General features: G+C 54.3%; 7 protein-coding genes across 7 annotated transcripts; 3 read left to right on the plus strand and 4 right to left on the minus strand.

The window, feature by feature from the left end:
- Nucleotides 1-920: 920 nt before the first annotated feature.
- Nucleotides 921-8,786, plus strand: J4E92_010216 (Type I Iterative PKS; the record flags this gene model as incomplete). The annotated part of the gene is made up of 2 exons (XM_051501555.1): nt 921-1,112; nt 1,164-8,786. 2 exons carry the CDS (start codon nt 921-923, stop codon nt 8,784-8,786), a joined length of 7,815 nt encoding a protein of 2,604 aa, XP_051348186.1.
- A 381-nt stretch (nt 8,787-9,167) lies between these two features.
- On the plus strand, nt 9,168-9,746 carry J4E92_010217 (uncharacterized protein; the record flags this gene model as incomplete). Its single annotated transcript, XM_051501556.1, has 1 exon — nt 9,168-9,746. One exon carries the CDS (start codon nt 9,168-9,170, stop codon nt 9,744-9,746), a length of 579 nt encoding a protein of 192 aa, XP_051348187.1.
- Nucleotides 9,747-12,740: 2,994 nt separating this feature from the next.
- On the minus strand, nt 12,741-13,832 carry J4E92_010218 (uncharacterized protein; the record flags this gene model as incomplete). Its single annotated transcript, XM_051501557.1, has 1 exon — nt 12,741-13,832. One exon carries the CDS (start codon nt 13,830-13,832, stop codon nt 12,741-12,743), a length of 1,092 nt encoding a protein of 363 aa, XP_051348188.1.
- Nucleotides 13,833-14,399: 567 nt separating this feature from the next.
- On the minus strand, nt 14,400-16,640 carry J4E92_010219 (uncharacterized protein; the record flags this gene model as incomplete). The annotated part of the gene is made up of 3 exons (XM_051501558.1): nt 14,400-14,780; nt 14,833-14,971; nt 15,022-16,640. The coding sequence occupies 3 exons, from the start codon at nt 16,638-16,640 to the stop codon at nt 14,400-14,402; spliced, it is 2,139 nt and encodes a 712-aa protein (XP_051348189.1).
- A 467-nt stretch (nt 16,641-17,107) lies between these two features.
- J4E92_010220 (uncharacterized protein) lies at nt 17,108-19,243 on the plus strand (the record flags this gene model as incomplete). The annotated part of the gene is made up of 3 exons (XM_051501559.1): nt 17,108-17,128; nt 17,214-19,028; nt 19,085-19,243. 3 exons carry the CDS (start codon nt 17,108-17,110, stop codon nt 19,241-19,243), a joined length of 1,995 nt encoding a protein of 664 aa, XP_051348190.1.
- Nucleotides 19,244-19,820: 577 nt separating this feature from the next.
- Nucleotides 19,821-21,360, minus strand: J4E92_010221 (uncharacterized protein; the record flags this gene model as incomplete). The annotated part of the gene is made up of 3 exons (XM_051501560.1): nt 19,821-20,317; nt 20,371-21,112; nt 21,166-21,360. 3 exons carry the CDS (start codon nt 21,358-21,360, stop codon nt 19,821-19,823), a joined length of 1,434 nt encoding a protein of 477 aa, XP_051348191.1.
- A 471-nt stretch (nt 21,361-21,831) lies between these two features.
- Nucleotides 21,832-22,456, minus strand: J4E92_010222 (uncharacterized protein; the record flags this gene model as incomplete). Its single annotated transcript, XM_051501561.1, has 2 exons — nt 21,832-22,379; nt 22,429-22,456. The coding sequence occupies 2 exons, from the start codon at nt 22,454-22,456 to the stop codon at nt 21,832-21,834; spliced, it is 576 nt and encodes a 191-aa protein (XP_051348192.1).
- Nucleotides 22,457-22,655: the final 199 nt, after the last annotated feature.

Raw genomic sequence — 22,655 nt, forward strand, 5'->3', positions numbered from 1 at the left:
ATTCATGGGTGAAATCCTTCGCGTCTTCCTAAACGCCATGCATTCTGCAGGCTACACCGCTGCTTCCTGCTCCTTCGGGGCGGCACGCTTGAGGCGTTCGGGTGGCTTCCCATTGCCTGGCGAAGTCCCGTGATAGGCTGTTGCGGTTGTCGCTGATTCCGACGTCAAGGACGAAGTTGCTACTCCACCACTGATCTATCTCAGGCCGAAGCTCTCCCGCCACTACCTCTGGTAGCGACCAACAACTAACAGCCACGTAACAGGATAGATCGCGATAGTCTGATCGTTCACCTTACTCAAGCGAACAAGGTCCCAAATAAGTGGCTACGCATGCATGACCTTAGCATGATGTCTGTTCTGGGAATCGAGCGGCGGTAGCCTCCACAGCCTTTCCCGATTTGACCAGGATTTGTCAATAACAGGATGGAATTCCGAAAGAGCAACAACCATTGGGCAGAGAAAACTTGGAATGCAGATATCGATGTCTCTTTGTGTTGTCGACGGATGCGTCTGCGCAATGCTCGCCATGGGCTCCACGACAACCGAGTGCGCGAAGGATGCGCTACTGATATACCCTGGCCTCATGTACTGTACGGGAGCGTTCTCGTCTCTGTGCTTGATTACTAGGCAGTTGGTTTACGCGTGGCAGAGGATGCGATTAACACTGTGCAGCTAAGCGCGTCAGGGAGGGCCGCTTTCCGCGACGTACGCAAAACCCCAGTGATCAGTGTGGCTCCTCATCGCCGAACCTCGTCTGGGGGTATCTCGTGTCGATTAACAAGGGCTCTCCTGATCCTACCTTTAGAAGCCTCTTCGATGCCATCTTATCAACGGCCACATTGACCAGCTGCGTTTGCTTCAACATCTTTTCGTGCTAAGTCGTCCACAAAGTTCAACACTTTTCATGATCTCTCACGACAATGGCGTATGAAGATACCAAGCCAATGCCCATTGCCATTGTTGGCTTTGGCTGTCGATTCCCAGGCGACGTTACAAACGGTGAGAAGCTATGGCAGATGCTGGTCGAGAAGAAGTCGGCTCGTACCGAGGTACCTCCAGACCGCTTCAATGTCGATGCATTCTACAACCCCGATGGGGATCGTTTTGGGACGGTAAGCTTACGCCATCTACCGTACGGACCGCTCCGCTGACCCAGTTCTAAGTGCAACAACCGCGGCGGGCATTATCTCGCTGAAGATGTCTCGCTTTTTGATGCGCCGTTCTTCTCGATATCGCCAGCCGAGGCGATGGCCATGGACCCCATGCAGCGGTTACTGCTAGAGGTGACATACGAGGCATTAGAGAACTCAGGAACGCCACTAGCCCGAGTCTCTGGATCCCAGACTTCATGTTATGTCGGTTGCTTCACAAAAGACTACGAGGAGATGCAACGGCGAGACATGGAGCTAGCGCCAAAGTATCAGTCAACCGGGGCTTCGCAAACGATGCTTTCGAACCGACTGAGCTACTTCTTCAACCTGAAGGGGCCGAGTGTGAGCATAGACACAGCCTGCAGCAGTGGACTCGTTGCTGTGCATCTGGCGTGCCAAAGCCTGCGCACTGGTGAAAGCTCCATGGCGATCGCAGGAGGAAGTAACCTCATATTGAGTCCTGACATTCAGATCGAGATGAGTGACATGCACTTCCTGAGCCCCGACTCAATATCGCACGCCTTCGATGATCGAGCCAATGGCTATGCGCGAGGAGAAGGTGTTGGCGCAATCATACTTAAGCCACTAGATCTGGCTATACGCGACAACGACCCCATTCGAGCCATCATTCGCGGCACGGCTGCCAGTTCAGACGGACGAACGCCCGGTATCACGATGCCTTCGAAAGACGCGCAGGTCAACCTTATACGCTCCGCATACCGTGCGGCAGGGATCGACGTAAGCGAGACGGGATACTTTGAAGCGCACGGCACAGGAACGGCTGCGGGTGATCCTATAGAAAGTGGAGCAATTGGCGAGGTGTTTGCCACGAGCCGTCCCCACCGCATCTCTGCGACAACCGAGGAAGTCGTTCCTCTGTCCATTGGCTCGGTCAAGACAAACATGGGCCATTTGGAGGGAGCTAGCGGCATTGCTGGACTTATCAAGGCCATGCTAAGCGTCGATAAGGGTGTGATTGCACCAAATCTCTGGTTTCAACGGGGCAACCCAGCGATCGACTTCGAAGGATGGCGGGTCGAAGTGCCCACAGAGCCTAAAGAGTGGCCCCTTGACGGTCTGCGGCGCGCAAGCGTGAACTCCTTCGGCTACGGTGGAACCAATGCGCACGTCATTCTTGACGATGCACATCACTTTCTCCAACGATATCATCGCTCGGCTCGTCACAGAAGGAACGATTCGGGTTTCGTCAGCCCTATGAGTGACGAATCCTTTAGCAACACACCAAGATCGCGTCTCTTCCTCCAATCCGCCAACGATGAGCGAGGTCTTGTCCAGATGGGCCAGGACTTGTCGAAACATCTTCAACGCCAGGATGTCTTCAACGAGGAGCAGCTACTTGATAATCTGGCGTACACGTTGTACGAACGTCGATCACAACTTTCCTATTGCGCCGCGATTGTTGCGACAGACAAGTCCGATCTGCAAACCAGACTGCAGCAAGTACGACCAGAGTCTGCTAGTGGCGCAGTACCACCGCGAATAGGCTTCATATTTACTGGACAAGGTGCTCAGTGGTGGGGTATGGGTAGAGAGCTACTCCACTACCCAGTCTTCCGGAAGAGCCTGCAACGATGCGAGTCTGTCGTGACTGGGTTAGGTGCAGAGTGGTCACTGATGGAAGAGCTGTCGAAAGACAAAGCTACTTCGCGGGTCAACGAAGCAACGTTTAGCCAGCCACTTTGCACTGCGTTGCAGGTAGCGCTGGTGGATCTGCTCGCATCGTGGAACGTTCATCCGCAGCGTGTAGTCGGCCACTCCAGTGGTGAGATCGCTGCTGCATATGCCACCGGTGCTCTGAGCCTTGAGTCGGCGATGACTGTCGCATACTTCCGAGGCTTGTTGTCGCCGAAAGTCAAGAGTATGGGCCTTGAGGGACGAATGATGGCGGTTGGCCTCTCCGAAGATGATGCAAAGACCGAGATTGCCGAGCTGGGTGATGATTTCGGCAAAGCTGTCGTAGCTTGTGTGAACAGTCCGCGTGGCGTTACCATCTCCGGCGATGTCGCTGCTATTGAGAACTTGCAGAAGGCTCTGGAAGCCAAAGGCATCTTTGCGCGACTGCTTCAAGTCGATACCGCGTATCATTCTCATCACATGCAGGCGATCGCGGAGGAGTATCTTGCCCGTCTCCAAGAGACAAAGGTTGCGATAATCAAGACCAATGGGCGGGTAACGATGTACTCTTCCGTGACGGAAGACGTAATCAATCCAGACCAGCTAGGTGCCGACTACTGGGTATCGAACCTCGTCGGTAGCGTCCGCTTCTCAGGAGCGTTGGCTAAGCTGTGTACCTCGGACTCACAGGATGGCAAGAACGCTGTGGACATTTTGCTGGAGGTTGGACCACATGCCTTGTTCAAACTTCCAGTCAAGGAGATTCTCGACGCTACATTCGATCAAAAACCGCAGATACAGTATCTTTCCACTCTCATCCGCAACAAACCTGCAGATGTCACCGCACTCGAAGCGGCCGGCCACCTATTCGCCCACCGATATCCGATCGATCTGCACGCCATCAATTTCCCGACCGAACCCAAGCAGCCACTATCCGTGCTCACCGATCTGCCCCAATATCCCTGGAACCACACCCGCCGCTACTGGTGGGAGTCGCGCCTTAGCCGAGACTACCGTTTCCGACAGTTTGGTAGGACCGATATCTTGGGCGCGCCGGTCAATGACTGGAACCCAATGGAGCCCAGGTTCCGCAACTTTATGCGCCTGCGCGAGCAGCCGTGGCTGCGGGATCATGTCGTTCAGGGTGATGTGCTGTTCCCGGCGTGTGGGTATCTGTGCATGGCTATTGAGGCGTGTCGGCAGATGTGCAAGATCTCACCATCTACCTTCCTGCCGCAGGGTGTTGGTAGTGCGGCTGAATATCGACTTCGCGAGGTCAATATCTCGAGAGCGCTCGTTGTACCGGAGGCTGATGAGGGGGTTGAGACTTGTTTGTCGATGAGATGCAACACCAGCCCGGATGGGTCATCTTCGGAGATCTGGCACGACTTTCGCATCTTCTCCTACACTGCAGATGGAGGTTGGGTTGAGAACTGCCGTGGCTTAGTCTCGGTATCAGGCCAAACTACATCGGACGAACAGCTCGCTCAGGACTGCGCCAATGATTGGAACGCCTCGTCCTCAGCTGGCGCAGACCAGATGGACGTTCAATCATTTTACCGCAGTGTCGACGCCATTGGCCTTACGTACGGACCGATGTTCCAGGGTCTCAAGGAGATTAGCGTCGACCGTCGGTTGCCTGGCAAAGCTGCCGCAGTGGTTGAGGTCACTGACACCAAGTCTGTCAATCCGAAAGGATATGAGTATGACCGACTGCTACATCCTGCTACTTTGGACACTTTCTTGCAGCTAGGTCTGGCTGCGCTGGGTGGTCCTGAGCTCAAGCAACTTAAGGGCGCCATGGTACCTACGTATATCGAAGAAATTTCCATATCCGCAGATACAGCAGCTCAAATTGGTGACCGTCTCAACGTCGTAGCAAATGCTCAACGTTGCGGCGCTCGACAAGCTACTGGCGACATATTCGCGTTGGACCCGATGACTTTGAAGCCAGTTGTTCTCATGGACGGCTTCAAGTTCGTCGCCATCAATACGAACACCGCATCTGAGGAGCAAGTATCACCGCCCAGGCACTGCTACAAGGCGGTGTGGGAGCCAGATGTTGAACTTATCGATCGTGAGCATCTCAACCGCGAACTGCAAGCAGCACCGAAACCAGATAACCGTCCGAAGACTGTCAGAGAGCTCGAGCTGCTTTCTTACTACTTCATCGACAAGGCACTGCAAGAAGTCAGCGCAAACGAGGAGTCCACAATGTTGCCACATCATCAAAAGTTCTATCGCAACCTATGCGAGCTGCGTGACGCGGTGCTAGCGAAGACGCATCCCCAACAGACAGATGAGTGGCAGCAGCTACACAGTCCGGAAGTTGCATCGAAGCTTGAGGCCATGGTAGAACACTACCGCAATCATGAGACGGCGTACGATGGCAAGCTTCTTGTCCGAGTCGGTGAGGCCCTGCCAGCCGTCTTCCGACAGGAAGTTGAGCCACTCGCTTTGATGACGCACGAGAACCTACTCGAGGACTACTACACAACTGCCGTCGGCATGCCAAACACATATGCCCAGATCTCACGCTACACTACAATGCTTTCGCACAAGTACCCCAATCTGGACTACCTCGAGATTGGCGCTGGAACCGGCGGCGCGACAGTTCCGACATTGAAAGGCTTGAGTGGCTGCGAAGACCTTCACACATACCCTCGCTTGAAGTCGTACACCTACACAGACATCTCATCCTACTTCTTCCAGCGCGCCGCGGAGAAGTTTGAAGACTTTGCACAATTCATGAACTTCAAGAAGCTGGATGTTGAGCATGATCCGGAGACGCAAGACTTCAAGCCAGCTTCTTACGACGTCATTGTTGCTGCGAACGTGCTCCACGCCACATCAGACATGCACCGTACCATGACGCATGCGCGGAAGCTTCTCCGACCAGGAGGAAGACTCATACTTCTTGAGATGACCAATCGTCTACTCGCTGCTTCAGTCATCTTCGGCACCTTACCTGGATGGTGGAATGCGTCCGAAGAATGGCGGACTGGTGGGCCTCTGCTCACTGAGAGCCAATGGGAGAATGTGTTGCGATCTACGGGTTTTAGTACTCTTCAAGCAAGTAGCCCAGACGTTTTGGACCCGCTCGAGGAGGGTACAAGGCTGATGATTGCGACTGCGGTTGAAGCAAAGCCGACCCTATCGAACGGTGTGATTACTCCACCAGAAAGACCGCGCTTCGTTATCTTGTGTGCCGACTCACGCATCCGGATGAGCAGATTGGACATGCCGTTGGCTCTCAAGAGCAGACTGGAGAAAGCTGGCTTTCAAGCACAACTCGCGACACTTTCCAAGCTTGGCCAACACGATCTCGCTCATACCATCTGCGTCAGCTTTGTCGAGCTTGAAGAGCCTCTCTTGGCTGATCCCACTTCAGAAGACATGAAAACCCTCCAACACATCGCCGATGCATCGGCAGGTCTGATCTGGGTCACAAGAGGCGCGGCATCTTCGGATGTTGAACGTCCTGAACTGGCCGTATTCCAAGGCCTTGCGCGTACGTTACGAGCTGAGAATGAGAGCTTCAATTGCGTTACAGTGGACCTGGACGCGAGAAGAAACCTACCTGCTTCTAATGTCGCGGATTTGCTTCTCAGCATATATGAGAAGCAGCTCGGTACTGAGAAGAGCGCTACCCTGGTCGACAGCGAGTTCGTCGAGCAGGACGGCATTCTTCACATCAAGCGTGCGATTGAAGATGAGAAGTCGAATGAGTTCCTGGTTGGTCGGACTGATGCGACGGCTTTGCGGCCGCAGATGGAGAACGTGCTTCAGAATGGTCGTCCACTTAAACTCAACAACGTCAGCAAAGGCGCATCAGACGTGGCCGTCTTCGAAGAGGATGTGCGCTTTGCGCGACCCATTAAAGCTGACGAAGTCGAAATCGAGGTTCGCGCTACGAGTCTCAGCTCCAGCGACGTCGAGATATTGGATGCTGAACACTCCAATGGCAAGCTTGGCCAAGAGTGTGCGGGTGTCATCACAAAGCTTGGCCATGGAGTGCTGGACCTTTCGGTTGGCGATCGAGTGGTAGCATGGTATCCAAGCACGTTCGCCACCCAAGTGCGCGTGCCAGCAGCCTTTACGCACACGATTCCCGATGGCATGGCTTTTGAAGTCGCAGCTACATTGCCCCAGGCGCATGCGACTGCTCACTATGCGCTCAACCACGTCGCGCATCTACATTCCGGAGAAACTGTTCTCATCCACGAGGCCGCGGACGCTGTTGGCCAGGCTAGCATCGAGACGGCCTCGAAGGCGGGTGCAAAAGTCTTTGCTACCGTGCGATCCGACGAAGAGAAGAGCTACCTCACAGAGCTCTTCGGCATCGAGAAAGAATGTATCTTTTCCAGTATTGATCTTAAGTTTGTCACTGCACTTCGGCGCGCGACCAAGGGCCGCGGTCTTGATGTCATTCTGAACACCCTGACTGGCGAGGCATTACAAGCGACGTTCAGCTGCATCGCGCCTTTTGGCAGATTCGTAAATCTCAATGCACCAGGGACTGGCCGACTGGAAATGGCACCGTTCGGCCGCAACGCATCCTTCTCGTCGGTCGATATGGCGTTGCTGTATACGCAGAAGCCCAAGCTTGCTAGTCGAGCATTCCATGAGGCTATGAGCGCTGCCACCGAGATGAAGATGCTCGACCGTAGCGCTGCGGGTGTGTTGCCTTGGTCCAAACTGAATGAGGCTGTCAAGACGTTGCAAGATGCGAGTCACGATAAGCAGGTGGTAATGGTGCCGCAGGCTGACGATCAAGTTCTTGTAAGTTACCATCCATGTATCAACTTCGAAGATGCGACTAACAAGTTTCAGGTTGCCCAGAGACCACCACCCGCTATGTCTTTCGATCCATCAGCTTCCTACCTCCTTGCTGGCGGTCTTGGCGGTCTCGGACGAAGCATCTCGCAATGGCTCGTCACCCACGGCGCAAAACACCTCATATTCATTTCCCGCTTCGGCGCAGTATCAGAAGAAGCGCAAGCATTCCTTGAATCCCTGCACACCTCGGGCGTCCGCACTGCCATTCTGAAGTGCGACGTATCCGACGCACTCGAACTTTCCAACCTTCTTTCCGAAACCCTGCGCTCCTTCCCACCGATCAAGGGTGTAATACAAGGCGCAATGACCCTCAACGACTCCCTCTTCAGCACAATGACCTCGCACCAATGGACTTCGACTATCCTCCCCAAGGTCCACGGCTCGAAAAACCTCCACGAGACAACCTTATCCCAACCACTCGACTTCTTCGTCCTCCTCTCCTCTCTCCACTCCTTCATCGGCAACCCCGGTCAATCCAACTACGCCGCAGGCTGCGCGTATCAAGTCGCACTAGCCAAATACCGCAACGCGCTCAGTCTGCCAGCCACAGCCATCGATCTGGGTATCGTCGGCGACGTGGGCTATGTCGTCGAAAAGAAAGTTCAAGGTCGTAAAGTGCAAGTCCAGGAGTTCAAACATATTCACGAGAAGGAGATGTTGGCGCTCATCGAGCTGGGCATTCGTGAACCAATGATGGGGCACGTCGTCACGGGTCTCGACTCCGACCTCGACATTAGCAGCCTGGATGATGGAGAAGCGCCATTCTTCGCGCGAGATCCCGTGTTGAGTCACTTGCCGTACCTGCGCCCGCATCTCAAGATCGATGCGCCTGCTCGAACGTCAGACGATGGTACGACGACTACATCGCTATCGCTTTCCGCGCAGCTCTCTTCCAGTCCGTCTGCGGAGGCAGCGAAGGAGTTTATCCTCGCAGCGCTGCTCAAGAAGTTGTCGCGCAGTCTGATGATGGATGTATCGGACCTTGATGCTACGCGTTCGATGAACAGCTATGGGACGGACTCGTTGGTAGCTGTTGAGATCAAGAACTGGATTCAGAGGGAGACGAAGGCAACGGTTAGTGTGTTTGAGATTTTGCAGAGTGCGAGTATTGGGGGGTTGGTGGATGGGGTTGTGGGGAAGCTGGGGTTGGGTGGGGAGTAGGTTGTGGTGTTGGGGGTTGCTTGGTGATGTGGCGCTGTAAAGGTGTGTTGTGCGGGACGGTGGCATTGGACTGGTACATGTTTCCTTTGTTTTCCTATGTATCCTTTTGCTTGATCGAAAGTGATGGTACAGTCCTTTCTGCTGGGATGATATGTAGCATCGTATTCGTTCTTTTCGTTATAAACACAAAGCATCTAGAAGATACTCACAGCGAACTTACTGATTGAACCTTCTAGTTTGGCACCAATGTACTCACTTCGCATCCACACAACATAGATTTCGATAGGCAGAGGCGCATTTGCGGCTACCTATCCCACCTTTCCCATCTACCTCAACACACACAAAGATGGACGTAGTCTTCTAGCACGGCATGCTATCGCGATGGCTTACCGCTACCACGCCTTCATCAACACCCAATCTAACCATGGTTTTGACGCGATTTCCGAGAAGTTCGCCAAATGCACACGAAAGAACCGCTCGCGATGGATCGAGGAACGCATTTTGTGTCGCGTGGCAGCTCGCATTGTCGACGAGGTGCTCTTCGAGGAACTCAAGCGTCACTGGGGCGATGCCGGCGACGATGACGGCGCCTTTGGTGGACTGATGAGCTCCATTACCGCGTCCAACATCCCCGACTGCTCCGCGTACAAGATGGCCAAGTACGCTCGCTCTAACCCGACTGAGGAGTCATGCCTTCCCTACACCAAGAACCCCGACGCGAGAGCCGAGCAGAAACGCAAATTCCAAACCGGCCAGGTCAAGATCTTTGGCGCTACAGTGTCTCCTAGCTCAGCCATCTGGGAGCTCATGAAGGCATGCATCGGCAAGCCTAAACTAGTCGCTGCCACCTCCACAGCCTCTCAGCGCGAGGTCATTCAGCGTATTCTAGGGCTGTCAAATGTAGATAAGTTCGATATGGTCCTCTTCTATGAAGCCTCGCAAGCGACTGAGGCGTCTTAGATGCTGATACTGACCACGGAATGGTTCTTGGACGTGGGCCTAGGTGTCTTGGGTGGCGACCATCTCCAACTTCCGCCTGTCATCAAATCCAAGGGTGAAAAACCCTTCGGCTACGTTCTCGAGATCAGGCACCTTGAGCGCTCAATCAAGGTCTGCCATAACCGGCGGGTCGTCGATTTCGTTCATGGCTGCAGTAGCCATCTCAGGATATGCCCCACTAACTCAGCAGTCACTTCCAGAATAAGCAGCGAGTAGCCAGATTGACATGATGAATATGCACAAGCAGACTTCTACATAGACCATAAAAGGCGTGCGTGGTAACTCCAAACGGATGCCAGGCAGAGACATTAGCACGATATGATAATCTGCACTGGACAGAATCACTGCGACTACTTCCTGGGTGGCATGTATCGATCACAAAAAGAGTATGAGGAGGATATGTAGCAATCTAGCACCGCTCATCCAGTCAGCACTTACCTTGTCCGTCACTCTCACCTATCATCCAATCGCCACTAGTGATAAGAGCGGAAGCCGACAAGATCGTAATATAAAGCTGTTAGCATCTCGCAAGAACAACAAATGAGAAGAGTCGAACTCACAAAAAAAAAGTTCAGCCACCGTCCTCGGAGGAAGACAGTGGCGGGCAGCCGCAGCCGCCCTTTGATAGAGTGCAAAAACAAGTAATAAGCCTCCGATCCTCCCCAAAGGTCGCAAACGTTAATTCGCACTTGTAGGCGGAGAGCCCCCTGTTATTTGGAAAGCTCCATTACAAGCAGGGTGAAGAGGGGTGTGTGAAAGAGTGCGCCATTTCGTAACTGTAAACGGCAGGAATGAGAGGGGAAGAAGGGTGGTGGGGGACGAGCAGATTATGTACTGGCGGTTGGCGAAGCTCGTGCCTGCTGCGCTCGGGCGGTTATGACGTACTGGTGATACGGAATCAGGCAGAAGGTTCCGAGGTGCACCCGAGAGACGAAAGAGGAAGGAGCAGTTAGTGCCTTCACTTTCACCGACACTAAGCATAGGTGTAAAAGAAGTGCAGTTCAGCCCTCGACGAAGCATGACGCTATTCCGCGGCGTTTATAGTACCGCATTTTGTATCAAAACGCAATGTACAACTTCGAAATGCGCCAAAACATCTTCTCCCATCAAACCACTCCGCCTGCTCACACCCATCACTCCCCGTCCCACCCCCGAACAACATCCCACGCATTCTCCCCATCCTCCCGAGTCCTATACACAGCCCTAACCCCCTTCTCCCTCAACGCCTTAACAGCGCTCGCCCTATAAACAAACCCCTCATCTTCCTTTTCCGTTTCTTCCGCCCAACGCCAAAACTCCCTACTCACCTCCATCTCAACAAAGCTCAAGCTCGGAAAAAGGTACCGATCATACATCTTATACAACGCTCCACTGACAAACACACAGTCTGTCATCAGGTCATACCATGTATGCAGCAGATGCAGTCGCTTGAGCGAGGCAGGAAGTAAATCTTGCAGCCTCCCCCATGCGTAGCGGGGAAAGACGACGCTGGCGTCTATACACAGACTCTCAAGCTTGTACAAGTCAGCGAGTGACGCGGGGATCCAGTTCGGAGCCACACGCCTATCCGTCGCCCCGGTGTTATACAGCGCCAGATGCCTTAGCGTCTCCCGATGTTTCCCCAGCGCATCCACAACAACACCAAACTGAATAGTCGTCAACCTGTCGAACTTAGTCCACAGCTGAAACCGGTGATTATGATTCCGCGCCATGTGGTAAGCAAAGTGGGACAGCGACTTGCAGCACCGTATGACCAGACTCAAAACATCGGTGTGGAGGTAGCCGCCGCGCAGAGTGAGATGGCGGACCGTGGATGTGTGTTCGGGGAAGAGGTTAGCGTCCCAGTGCCAGGCATGACGAGGTTGGAGTTCGCGCAGGTTCCAGACTTCTAGTTGGTGTAGGTTGGGTAGTTGGAGGAGCTTTGCGATGCGGTCGATGTCTATGTGGGGGGTTCGTATGGTGACATTTTTGAGGAGGTTGTAGTTTGGTGGTGTCTGTAAGAGCGGTCCGGGGAGAAAGGGGATTTCCCATGGTCGCGTTGATACCATTATGGAGAGCTCTGGGAGCTTGAGTTTTCGGTAGTGGCCTTCTACGGCGTACTTTAAAGTATGTATATTTGGTGTGTGGAGATATAGCAATGCACACGCTGCAGCCCCGAAGTGAAGATCTGGAGCTTGGAGCAACCGTTTTACAACGGGATCTGTAGTCAAACCCTGCAAGTCTTCGAGGGTTACTGGAGGGGTGTTAGGGTCATCGCTGTTTAGTATCGCTATCCGGTATTTCTGGTTCCGATACCCGTTCCAGACTGCATTTAGCTTGAGCGAGCGCACCAGGGCGGCGAGAGAGGGATGACTGAGGAGGGTTCGTATGAGAAGGACGGGGTTGAAGTCGGCACCGGCATGAATGTTGGCGTAAAGCGCTTCCGTCGCGGTTGGGTTGAGAGGCTTGACTAGACAGAGCTTGCAGAGAACTTTCTTGGAGTTCGCATCGGTGACTGCAGCGAAGTCGGCGATTTTCAGAAGCAGCTCTGGTGGTAGATCCCCGATACCCCTAGGTGAGTGCCCAGTGGTTACCTGTAGTGTGTTATCATCGTGAGTTGGTGTTGAACTCATGACTGCTAAGGATTTGGTATTGGCCAGATGCTGACGATGTGGAAGATTGGCGAGTGTAACTTTCCAGGTTGTACCAGCAGTAAAGGCGATGGAGGGATCTTGAACATCGTGTTAGATGAACAGAGAGCAGGCGACTGCAATGGTGAACGTAAGCTGATGTCATTGTGTGAAGCTTCCTGACCGCAGTAGGTGTGAAAGCCGACCTGCAACAGAAGACCGGTATGCGTAGATTGCTGATAATTAATGAAAAGGAAATGAGGTATCATATGCTCCTTCACCCAAACGCCAGTAAATGCAAGAGTAGTGTCGAGAGGCGGCCGTGAATCAATGCGTAGGCGAGCGATCAATCCGAGTCGTAACCCACCAAGGCCCCAAGCAAGGCCTGCTTCTTCGTCGGCACAACGCTTTCTGTTTTCTCCGTCTCTTGTTCTGATGCTGTCGGGATCGCAACTGTGTCTTTCGTCTCAGCCACTCTCTTCCTCTTCAATATGCCGAGGTTGACCCTCGGTGTCGCTGAAGCCTCCTTGTTCAGGAACGGATCGACCACCGCCCTCGAATTACCCACCAGTGTCTGCTGCAACCCCAGCCTCGACTTCTCTTTCGCAACTTCCGCCTTAAGCTTCTTCGTCTTCCTCGCCGACTCCACAGCCTTCACATCCCCCACCTCCGCCTCCCCAAACAGCGGCCTCCACGCCAACCCCTCCCCCTCCCCACCCACACCCACATCCTTAGCCCCAAACTCCACAAGCCCAGCCCTCGTCCTATCCGCCTCCGTCTCATCCACAATATCCAGCCCCAAACTAAACTTCTCCTGCATCCCCTCCTTGTGCCTATCCTCCCTCTTCCACACCTTCCTCTTCCCCCGGAACACTTCCCTCAACTTCGCATTGACATCATACGGATCCCGCCAAACCTCCGCTTTATCATACAACTCCTCCACCCTCTCCCTATTCTTCTTCTCAACCCCTTTATCCTCCATTTTCCCTTCTAGATTCGCAAAAGCATCGTCCCTCCTCTTCTGCCTCTCCTCCTCTGTCAGAAACTTCAGCTCGCCATCCGCTGTATCGTCTTTGACGGTAGGTCCATAGTCGCGGCGTCGCGCCCCCTCAACGACTACGTATTCGCTGTTTTGTGGATCGGTTCGTATCTCCCACCACCCGCCACACGCGCTGTGCTTCATGCGGAAACTCCATATTGGGGTGGTGTGGTAGTTTCCTACTTTCTTCTTTTCAGCGTTGAATCGGACGCCCTGGCCGATTATGGCGGGTGGGGTGCAGTGGTTGCACCATACGGCGAAGGGGAGTTCGAAGCGGACGGTTAGGATGCCTTGGGTGATCTTGTTGGCGCGTTTGCCGAGAGGGTGTGAGGAGTTGTTGAAGCTGGGTGGGTTCGACGCATCGGGCGGGTAGTACCGCCCCATGTTGAAGCCCTGCATCGTGAGGGGTGGGGGAGGGAGGTTTGCGCGGTGTGCGCAGGTTCGTGGTGGTGGAGACTTTGTTGCGTGAGTGATCCATGGATGGTGTCGCGAACTTTGGCCGCGGGAGTGGATGACGTAAGCATAGCCTTGCCATCTAGGACTGTGTCGCGATTGTCACGCGACGAGGCTCTTTCACTGATAGACGCGGCGTGACGTCATTGACTTCTGCATGTGCGGCTTGCTAGCCCTCTATGCACATGCATCTAACTTCCTGACTCGGAAGGTCAATTAAGGTTGCTGTTGATTGCGGCACTAAAAGGCTTGTCTCACAGTCGTCCCGCGACGCCTATCTCCGAGCCCTAGAATCCATACATGCAAATCACCACGACAGAAACTTCGATCACTAGAAATGGAATAATATTCGTGATCACATTGTTCGGATGCTCGGTCTATGCTACCCTTGCGTCCAAACGCCGTGGAACCTCAGGCTATGTTGCCTCAATGGCGACAGCTTTTCGTCAATACGGATATCCGACTCCTCCTCTTCCTCCTAGTGGGATCATCATGCGTGGATTAATCAACCATTTAAGCCTCGTCGGTGATGAGCTTCGTGATCTTGCCAATAGCGATTGTCTGACCCTGGTCACGAAGAGTGAAACGTCCCAGCTGTGGGTAGTCCTCGAATCGCTCAACACAGATGTTTCCGGCTGTACCAGTGATCTGCAAGCGCGCGATGATGCTCATGCCCTTGGTAGCGAAACCTGGTGCCTTCTTCGATTTCCGTCCAGTGCCCTTCTCCAGCTTGTGCAACAGCGCGGTGATGGTAACCTCTTCTTGTGCGGCGTGGACGTGGAGCACGCAGTTGAATCCGGCTGTTAGGATAGACTTGATGTCGAGCAGTACGACCTGGGCCTCGAACTGGGAGACGCAGTGGACGGGGCGCTTGGGTGAGCACAGCACGTATCCCTGAACGTTGAAGTTAGCAAGCGATCAAAAAACAGCATCTGGGTTATCTTACAGGCAGAATGTCTTCCTCCTCAACACCCCGAAGCCTCACACGAATCTGGTCACCGCAGGTCGCGCCTGGGATTTCCTCTTCTTGTTCACCGTACAAAGCGGAGATGTGGATGGTTTGTCGGTTAGGCATCATGAGGTACCTGATATCGTTAGTACAAAGTATATCAAATCTGATAACACCGGGACTTACTTCTGTTCCTTCTTGATGATACCAGACTCGATCTTGCCCTCAATCATGGTACCCATGTCCTTGTACTTGGCGGCGATGGGCATCATGAAAGGCGCGTTGAGCTTACGCTCGAGCGCTTGCATGTTGTCTAGGTATTCAAGCAGAGATGGGCCGTCGTACCAGGGAGCCAGATCCTTGGGTACACGGGTCTTGATACCTGTGAAAGTTTGCGCGCTGACTGGCATCATGCTGATGTCTGTCTTGGGGTTGTACCCGAGACCCTTCAAGAACATGACCACCTTGCTGGTGCACTCCTTGAAACGGTCCTCTGACCACTCAACAGTAGGGTCGTCCATCTTGTTGACGACGATGAGGATCTTGTTGACACCCTGTGTCTTGGCCAACATGGCGTGCTCTCGGGTCTGACCGCCCTTCTCGAAACCTGTCTCGTATTCTCCCTTACGTCCGGAGATGACGAGAATACCAACATCGGCTTGCGAGGCACCACTGATCATGTTCGGTACGTATGTCTTGTGGCCTGGCGCGTCCAGGATGGAGTATCGTCGCTTCTCCGTCTCGAAGAAACCTCGGCCGACTTCGATAGTCTTACCCTGCTGTCGCTCTTCCTTGTTCAAGTCAAGCGCCCACGAGATGTACCAGGTTTCACGACCAGCGTCCTTGGCTTCCTTCTTGTACTTGTCTAGTGTACGCTCGTCGACCATGCCGGTGGAAATGAGAATGCTTCCGCCGAGGGTGGACTTTCCTGCGTCAACGTGACCCAAAAAGATGATGTTGACGTGCTCTTTTCCGTAAATCTCGGCAAGGGTGGCCTCATCAACGACTTCGTCCATTTCCTTCTCGACATCCTGTGCCTTGGCCTTCTCGGCAGCCTTCTCCTTCGGTGTCGGGCTGTTGCGGCCAGAGGAAGGTGTTGGCGAGGTTCGGCCAGAGCCTCCAGACGCCGGGGTGGGCTCTCCAGTCTTCTCAATGGCCTTTGCAGCGGTGACCTTGGTGCCGGCATCAGCGGTGCCCTTCTCCTTGTCTGCCTTCTCCTTCGCTGCCGATGGAGCGGCGGGGGTGCCCAGGCTCAGGACCTTGGTGCCGCCTGCCTTCTCGACCTTTGGTGTTGTGGTGTCGCCTCCGATGGAGAGGACCTTTGCCTTGGGCGCGCTGTCGCCACCAATCGAGAGAACCTTTGCCTTGGGCGCCTCCTTCTTAGCCTCGGCGGGTGCGGCACCCTCTGAGCCAGCCATATCGGTGTCGCCTCGCTTCGCTATCCGTACGGGCGCCTGGCCTTGCTGCGCCTGCTGGGGCTGGAAGTTTTGTTGCTGGGGGTATTGCTGTCCGTAGTTGGGGTATCCTCCTTGCTGGCCGCCGTATTGCTGCCCGTATTGCGGGTAGCCTTGCTGCTGTTGGTAGCCACCGTATTGCTGGCCACCGTATTGGTTGTACCCGCCATATTGCTGCTGGCCATACTGGTTGTAGCCCTGGTAGCCTCCGTAGGCTTGGCCGGGGACGAATGTGCTGGCGCCGGGCGTGAATGTCTGGGCGCCTGGTGTGAACGTGGGCGTGTTGTTGAGGTTCATGCCCTGCGCCTGCTGCGCGAGGCGCTCCTCCTCTTGCTCCCAGCTGTCGGCCATGGTGACGTCGGTCTCGCGGGGATGGGTCGTGTCGTCGGGGTGGTGTAGTGCGACGGCGTGCGAATTTTGTGCGGTCGAGTCGCTCGTAAATTGGAGAATGTGTGAAGTCGACCCGCGGCCAGGGAGCGACTGTCAGGTATATAAGCGGACGGGCGTCGAGTGTCGTCGGCGAAAAGTGAAAATGTGCCGGGTCGCTGCTGCCCACGCAGGATTTGGCGGGGTTGCTTTGGGTGGCTGTGTGGGGCTGACTCAACGCCTCGCTGCCTCGCTGCCTAACATTGGCCAGGGCGCCCAGCAACAAAGGCACTCACCAGCCTCAAACATTCACTTTGTCGTCACTTGCCGCACTTAATCCCGGTTGCGTTCCCCGGCAACCTGATATCTGACCTCATGGTTCCTCTCTCCCAACCACTTCATCAACCGCCCCTTCCTCACATACAAGGGTGAAGCCCAACCCATAGGGCAAGATGGAGGCAATCTTAGCAAAGGTATGACTATGCTCTGACCCCCAACGCGTCATAGCAGACAGGGAGTCATCTTCTCGTATTCTTGAATTATGCTAACACGTGATAGGTCACCCAACAGGCTATGAGCTATGCTATCCGAAGCGGCATAGCAATCACCAGCCACTATGCGCTCAAGCAATGCGGCCGACTGATGAAGACGGTCGATGGTCGAGAAAAGCAGGAACTCGCGACTCTGCAACTTAGACTCGACTCCAAGATCAAGATTATCTCACCGGCAATCGATATGATTGAACTGATTGCGGCACGCGGAAACACCTCGCTTGAGTCCGCAGTGGGTCTCACCAAATCTCTTCGGTGGGACATCCAGACCTTAGGGAGTCGTGTCGAGAAGGCCGTCGCTGAAGAGCAGCTTGCAAGAAGAGGCAGCTCTAAAGCAAAGTCACGCGACCAAAACGACACCGAGCTCAAGATCATCATCGAAGAGATGAAGAGGTTGCTGGAGCGGATTGAAGACGCGGTGCCGCTGATAAATTTGGCAATCACCACATCCGGTACCAGTCTCTCAACTACGCTCCCAGCTACTGTATCGCCATCACGACTTCTACAAGCTAGCACCTTTCTCACTTCGGGCGACATGCAATATTGCGCATCGAAGCCTAGGGCTCAGCAAATTGGTCCGACCTTCACACTCTCCATGTACATGTTGTTCGCTGGTTACGCGCATCGAGCTCATGAAGAAGACGTGCGAGAGACAACATGGAAGGAGGTCATGCATAAGGCGCGTGTTACACTGATGCGAGTTCCACTGGACAATGTCTATGACTATCCGACGCCCTTTGGGCAGGACAGTCGACGCGCTGATGAGGCTAACCACCGTCACATCCCATCCGACAGCGTATTGCAGGAGTTTGCTTACCAGCTGCTCATTGTTGAAGATTTGGACGACGGTCGTATGCATGAATTCGAAGACGGCGAACCCCAGCCAGGACCATATGACGGTGTCGAGCAAGCAGGCGTACGTGAGATCATACCCATACATGAAGTGTCCAAGATCTTCTACGCCGACACGGGCAAGATACTGAACATCGGTTCCGACAACGAAAGCAACAACCCCATCTTGCTGCTCAAGCGAGACGTTAATGCAGCACCGCCACGCCGCATGATGGAGCGCGATACCGAGGAGCCCGGCTATGAGTCGGACGACTCACATACCGTTGCTGAAGATGAAGAAGATCCAGAGCAAACAGAGTTGGAAGAGCAATTGCGACGCGAGTCGACACCGCACCTTGAAGAGCCCACCCAACAAGAGCCCACCCCGCAAGAGCCCGAACAGTCCACATACCCCTGGCGACTACCTCCAACGCTGGACTTGGAGTGGATGGCCTTTGAAGTATACACCGAAGACCCCACCACCGACTCCGAGATCGACGAAACAGAAGACCTCACTGAAGACGTTTCTCCCCCATCCCCAGCAGCCACACCTACACCACCCGACTTCCTCGGCCGCTTCTCCAACCTCAATCTCCGACCTAGCACACCCACCTCCCCACAACCGAATTCCAGCAACCAGATGATTCCCTCGCCGCAGAAGGCTTCTGCGCCCACTCCACAACATCAGCAACAAGCCCCGACATCCCTCCCTGCTATCAAAACCTCGCTGTCTCTTCTGGAAATGCTCATCCGCTTGACCGCTCTCCAGCAGTTCCAGCAATCATCCCATCTCGCCATTCCAGATGAGTTCCTCAACTTCTTCCTCTCGGATAGCAGTACAGTGGGCGCCGGTGGTGATGCTGAGTTACGACGACGAGTGAGGAGAGAAGCGAGAATGAGAGTCGGCTTCGATCCCTACGACGAGAGTCCGATCAAAAGGAGAGGAGAAGAATACCTAGAGCATGAGTTACACGAACATGGCCATGACCAAGTACACGACCACGACCGCGATGGATGGACAGATACATCAACTGCGAACGACGGTAGGGGTTACGATTACGACAGCTATCCCATTGGTCAGCGCGGTTCATCGCCGTACTCGCGGTCACGTGGCGGTACACCAACTCCGTCCAATTCTACGCCTATGCCTTCTTCAGATCACCGCTCGAGATCATCTGCCGATATCTCGTTCTCGGGAAGACATAGTCTGGGTAACGTCTCCTCGCCAAGCCCTCTCCTCAGACGAGCAACCACACAACCGGGTCAGCACCTCAATCAGATGAAACAGCCCAACTTCTCGCGGAGGTCAAGTAATAACACAGCGATACCGCGTACGGGGAGTGTGCCGCCTGATACTCCGCCTAGTAGTGTGGCTAGGCTGGGTTAGAAGTGCTCGAGACTTATGAGACGACGATTACGATGACAGAAGAGTATCATGGGCGAATGTGTGCAGATCGTTTCATATTCAGATCAAAAAGAGGGAGCGATTTCCAGCATCAGAATGGCGTTCTAGATACCACTTGTTTTTCGTTCACAGAATGCACCTTCAATTAAGTATGACTTAGCGTAGCATAGCGAGCGAGTACTCCTCACTCAATCATCTTCCATAGAATAGCAAAAAGTAAGATAATGTCAGATAACTTTACTGTCCTATCAAGATACCCATCATCCTATCTCATACCCATCAAACCAACACACAACAAATGAACGAAAAAACAACACCAGATTCCCCGAAAACGCCATTCATATTCACATGTTCATTCCTAGTTCATCCGGACACATCCTACTCCCAGTCCTCCTCCTCATCACTCTCCTCAGCCACAACCTTCTTCTTCCCATCCTTCCCATCCTTTCCCTCCTGCGGACTCCCCGGCGCCCTCGTCGTAGTCCCAGAAACTAAATCATAACTCGCGTCGCTATCCGCGACACTTTTCTCATCGTTTGATCGGCGGGGTTGCGCAGGTGCGGGCTTAGCGTCGTCTGTGGGTTTGAGGGTTTTGACGGAGGCCGCGAGGTCGGTTGGGGGTTTGGTTGTGCTGGTTGTTGTGCTGGTTGAGGAGACTGGTTTTGTGGTTGTGGTTGTGGTAGATGGGGCGGTGGCGGTGGTGGATTTAGTTGTAGGTTTAGTAACGGTGGCGTTGTCGTCGGAGTCGTCGTCTGAGTCGTCTTCTTCGGAGGAATCGTCTTCGTCGTCATCTTCTTCTTCGTCTTCGTCATCGTCGTCTTCTTCTTCCGAGTCTTCGTCCCAGGCTACTTCTTCGTCGGCGGCGGGTGTGGATGCTGTTTACATGTTAGCTTCACCACCCCATTTCAGAGCAAAAGATGCAACTCACCCTTGAGCATCTCCCTCCTCCTCTGCTCCTCACTCTCAATAACATGGCGCAAGAAGTAATATCTGCACCAAAACACCTTATACTCCACCTTCTCCGGCACACACTTCTCCATCGCACTCCTCAACTCCTCGTGCTTCTCCAAATCCTTGGCAATAGCCTCCGTCTTCTTCTCCACATCAAAGCCCGCCTTCCAGTTCTCCCACTCCGGGCTCGCGGGGTCTTTCAGGAAGGAATCGAGCGTCGAGTGGATGACGTGGAGTTGGGCGTCGAAGCGCGTGGCGTGAACGACCTTCTTGCCGCTGCTGTCTTTGCTTTCGAATAGCACGTCGCCGTCTTTGGCGGCTTGCGAACCGGCTTCGGGAGGCGCGATGGTGACGGCGTCGCGGAGGAAGTTGCGGATGTTGCTGCCGAATTTGAGGAGCGCTTCGTCGGCGGCGTCTTCGGCTTTTTCGACGTCTTTGAGCCGTTTTGCGGCTTCGGAGCGGAAGCGCGATAGTATGCCTTCTGCCTCCTTTACAATGTCTGCGGTCAGGGATTCGGGTCGGTCGGGGTGGGCTTCTGTGTCTTCGGTCGCTTTCTCGGTGGCAGCGTCTTGGGAGGTGGACGCGGATTTGGAGCTCGAGGCGTCGCCGGGTTGGAGGGAGATCTTGCGCGCGTGGCTGATGATGTTGGAGACGCTGGCGGAGGCGTTCTTGACCTGTGGCGCATATTGCTTGCTTGCGTTGTCGTAGTATTGCTCGCCCTACACCGCACATGGTCAGGAAGGGTAGCTTGGATCCCACACGCCTGTCTTACCTGCTTCCGCACATTGCCTAGAAACCCTCCCAAACGCGCCGCCCATGGGCTGCTCGATATAGCTTTGTAAGCATCCTGGAACTCGGCGTTGAAGTTGTTGGTCGTCTCCTGGTGGGTGTTATCTCCGCCGGCGGACTGCTTGGTGGGGTCCTGCGGGTAGCTCTCCTCCTGGATGTGATCGTAGGCGGAATCCATAGCTACGACTGTCCAGAAGGGAGGCGAGGTGTAGGGGAGGTTGTGTATAGGGTGGGGGCTAAGGATGTTGTTGTGGTCGTGAGACACAGGCTGGTTGGGTCAATCAAGGGTGCAGGTCAAATGCGGGCGGGGCCATGCATGAAGCTCCGCAATTGCCGCTAGCAGTTGGGCGGACATCACCAGCTCAGGCACGCTCGCGTTACACAAACGATGGTCGGGACTGTTGACGCGACGATAGTGAATTCATTTTGAATCTGAACTTCCTCTTCTGATGTGCTCAAAGGTGGTCATCACACCGGCCTAATGGCGTCGCCACTTGCTGCTGATGTGCGCGCTCGCTGCTCGCTGCTCGGTGTCTGTTGTGTGCACCCATAGATGGGGATCTATGTAGTGGCCACCCACATCATCCATAACACTTCGACTGCCTCAGCTGGCTTGGTATCGCTGCTCATCGTTCCTCGCCCCTCCGCTTCACCTCTTCTTCTTGCTAACCACCGTCTCAAAGCCATCCTCATCAATCTCAGGCTCAGGCTTAGCCTTCGATTTCGCAGGCACAAGCGCAGGCGCATCATCCATATCGACGTCCTCGTCTTCATCCGTCTCCTCATCCACACTATCCCCCTCAAAATCCTGATTCGTCTCCTTGACATTAACACTCCCAGTCGCAACCTCCTTGCCCTTCCTATCTTCCCACTTCTTCTGTAGCGCATCCACCATCGCTGTGTTGCCCTCGCCAATCTCCTTCCGTATCGCCATGATCTCGCGCGCAACAGCGACTTCGGTCTCGTCTTCTACGCGCACGCCGAATTCGTCCTCGAGGACTTGTAGTAGGACGACTTCCACATCTTCTTGGTCTGTGAGGGGCTCTGCGGCGAAGAGTTCGGAAATTTGGCCTGCGAGCCAGTCGCGCTTATCCGAGGAGTCGGGGCCGCCCCATTGGTTTTGGACGGCGACGGTGAGGTTGTTCCAGTTGAAGAGCGCGTGCCAGATTCCGAGGTCGAATTTGTCCTGGTGTTGCTCTGCGGGGAACGTTAGAAAATGAGTGTGTAAATCGGCGCGACTACTCACCTGCGATTGGGCCGAATGCTGAAGTCATTTTGGGTTGTGTTGCTGAGGGAATCGCTGAGCGTGGGTTTGCGTGACGGAATATCGATAATTTTGCCCGTTATCGATAGCGCCCCGCCATTATTTCATCACGCACACGTGAAGACGCGACATCGCGTTTCGCCACACCTGGGCAGTCAATGCAGGTTATCAGCGTCGCATTTGCTTTTTGCAGGTGAATCTGCATATCC

This window comes from Alternaria infectoria, assembly GCF_024043175.1.
Source record: "Alternaria infectoria strain BMP 0036 chromosome Unknown scaffold_33, whole genome shotgun sequence".
In the NCBI taxonomy this organism is placed as follows: Eukaryota; Fungi; Ascomycota; class Dothideomycetes; order Pleosporales; family Pleosporaceae; genus Alternaria; species Alternaria infectoria.